General features: G+C 50.7%; 1 protein-coding gene across 1 annotated transcript in view; it reads left to right on the top strand.

Annotated features, from left to right (window-relative positions):
• Nucleotides 1–3,074, top strand: part of LOC117877605 (sulfotransferase 1 family member D1-like) — a 19,215-nt gene that overhangs the window by 2,269 nt on the left and 13,872 nt on the right. Inside the window, exon 2 of the mRNA XM_034770798.1 lies at nucleotides 2,491–2,639. Coding sequence (XP_034626689.1) covers nucleotides 2,501–2,639 — 139 coding nt within the window. The 5' untranslated portion in view covers nucleotides 2,491–2,500. The remainder of the gene's footprint in view (nucleotides 1–2,490; nucleotides 2,640–3,074) is intronic.

Below are 3,074 nucleotides of genomic sequence, written 5' to 3'. Positions count from 1 at the left end.
CCCCCATCCTGAGCGCTCTCCCGCACCCTAACTCCCTCCCAGACCCCGCACCCCCATCCTGAGCGCCCTCCCGCACCCTAACTCCCTCACAGATCCTGCACCCCATCCTGAGCGCCCTCCCGCATCCTAACTCCCTCCCAGACCCCGCACCCCCATCCTGAGCACCCTCCCGCACCCTAACTCCCTCCCAGACCCCGCACCCCACCCTGAGCGCCCTCCCGCACCCTAACTCCCTCCCAGACCCCGCACCCCACCCTGAGTGCCCTCCCGCACCCTAACTCCCTCCCAGACCTTCAAATCGCTGTATCAGTGTTAAACCAAGATTTTCAGAAATAATGAAGCATATTCAATCACATTGCTCTCACTAAAAATTATTAATATTTTTTTGTGAGCGCAAAGGTTTTTTGTACCGTTAATAAACAAAATATTTTTTTTTAAATATTGTTTATTTCATCTTTATCTCATCCTTTTAAAATTTCTATTTTTTGTGTATGTTTTATAATGTACATAATATATTAGTATAGTAGCACATGTATATAATTTATACATAAATATACAGATATTGGGGGTGCGTGCTCAAAAAATTTTTACTGATAGGGGTGCGCGATCAAAAAAGTTTGGAGACCACTGCCCTAGGCACCCTCCCCTGCTGAGCCACCTCTCTAGTCGGGTTCTGTGAAGTCCCTGCAGTCTGGTTCCCTGGGCCCTGGTGCACAAAGCATCCTCAGGGTTTAACCCCTTCCTGCCCATGCTGTAGCCAGGAGACGGTTGGATTATGTTGGTGGCCAGCAGCAGCTTGGAGGTGTTAGCTGCCTTTCGACACTGTGAGGGCAGGAAGGAACAAGCTGCTTCCTGCCACAGGGGAGAGGGCGAGGGAAGAGATGACCTCTACAAAGACAAGGGCCAGGTCATCCCTCCCTCGTGGCCAGAAGCAGCTCCCCTACCTTCCCTCCCATGGCTGCTGCTGGCCACATTCTGGTATGAACCCCGGCAGAAATCTGTGGGGGAGGGGGCATGTGACTTTGCATGCCCCCCACCACCTGCTGTCTTGGGAAGACATGGCACCAGATACTAGGAGAGGAGGGTCCGTCCTGGGGGCCCAGCCAGTCATGGAGGATAGAGAGCACTGGGCAGGGAGGGTTGGGTCAGTCAGTCACCCTCCCTGTGAGAGAGAGATGTACAGGAGTGTGTGTGTCACCTCTCCCCAGGTGAGGTAGCTCCTAGTCCGAGAATCTGCTCTTAGCTTTCCTGAGATCCCTCTCTTGGCCGTACCTGCAGCTGTTACTGAATACCACACTAGTTTTGATATTACAATACATAGTGTGTGGCCCGGCCTCTCTTTTTGCAGGTGCAAAAATTGCATTTGCATTGGGGTAACAGCCTTTTACATGTGTTTGGGACAACAGTGTTGTCAGCTCTTGTATATTTTATGATGAGTTGTGCGATATTTGACATTTCCAGGAGTTATGTACTCTCAGTTTTCATTTTAAATTTTTTTTCTAGCCTTCATGATTGTAGGGAAAAGCTTGAAAACATTTTCTGAGTGGACCCAAAATGTTAAAAGAAAAAACAGAAGGCACATAGAAAGATTCCAATTTTCTTCAAACATGATTTTTAAGCCAGTCTGATTATTCTGGGGGCCTGACTCAGGATTTTTGAATGCCTGGGGTTGATAACAGTGCACAAAGGTCAAAAATGAACAATGCAAGGAAAACAGTCAAGCAGGAAGACTGAGATTACACTGGGTTAATTCCTTCGACATCATCAGAGAGGTTCTCTGCTGTACTAACCGAGGTTGCACAATTTAGCATTTCTTAGGTTGATAGTTAGCAATAATAAAACTGCAATGACTTGGGTTTATGTGAGACAGTGTTTACATTGACCATCTGCAGGCATGACCAGTGGCCGCGGTTCACCGTTCCCTGCCAATGGGAGCTGTGGGAAGCGGCAGCCAGCACATCCCTGCAGCCTACGCCGCTTTCCGCAGCTCCCACTGGCCAGGAACGGCGAACCGCGGCCACCAGGAGCTGCGGGCGGCTGTGCCTGTGGATGGCCAGTGGATTACCCTGACAGGCCTGGTGCGGTCAATGGGCCGCAGGTTGCCCACCACTGCCCCAGAGACTGTAAATCTAAAGCAAGTAGCATAGGTGACTTTCACTGTTAAGCCTGAAACTGTAGCCGCCAGAGCTGAACCCACGGTGATGTAATACCACGATGCAAAATTTAAATAAAATAAAAGGCTACACTAGGCTCCAGTGGACCACTTCCAATCGTAACGCTTCTTTAACAACGTTTTTTTTGTTAGAAGTTGCAAAGTATATTGATTCATGTAAGAGAGACTACAGAAATCAAAACAACAGAATTCTACTTCTTCCACCCCCACCTCTTGGGAACCAATGTTAGTTCCATGATGCATAGGGATGTCTTCCATACAGTTATCATGCAAATAATGAGAGCCATTTAACCCCTTTTTCCCTCACCTTAACTCAGCCCTCCCAAGATGGAACATTTGTCAAGGCAGGAATTAGAGGTTATCCATGAAATTCCCCTCTACCGGCCTTTTGTGGAGAAGTGGGCCCAGGTGGAATCATTCCAGGCCAGGCCAGACGACCTTCTCATTTCCACCTACCCGAAATCAGGCAAGTAAAAATAAGAGTGTATGTAGGGTTACCATTCGTCCGGATTTACCCGGACATGTCCTCCTTTTTGTGCTAAAAATAGCGTCCGGGGGGAATTTGTAAAGCACTCACAATGTCCGGGATTTCCCCTCTCCCCCGGCAGAGCAGAGCGAGCGGCTGGGAGGGCTGCAGGAAAGTCCCGGGCTGGACTCCGGAGCCGCTGTAGAGGAGCCGGATCCGCCCTGCATTCTGAGCTGGCAGCTCTCCCCTGCAGCCCGGCTCCGGCAGCACTGTGCAGGGCCAGGGACCGGGTTTTGTTGTGCTGGGGAGCCCAGCCACGTGTCCAGCTCGCACAGAGCCCAACACCCTGTTCTGAGCAGCAGGGTAAGGGGGCCAGGGGGCAGGAGAAGGGGCAGGGAGGTTCTGGAGGGGGCAGTCAAGAAACGGGGGGGGGGG

Source organism: Trachemys scripta, chromosome 5, assembly GCF_013100865.1.
Source record: "Trachemys scripta elegans isolate TJP31775 chromosome 5, CAS_Tse_1.0, whole genome shotgun sequence".
NCBI classification, from domain to species: Eukaryota; Metazoa; Chordata; order Testudines; family Emydidae; genus Trachemys; species Trachemys scripta.
The sequence above is the reverse complement of the archived record's forward strand: the minus strand, read 5'-3'. Positions and strand labels throughout refer to the sequence as shown.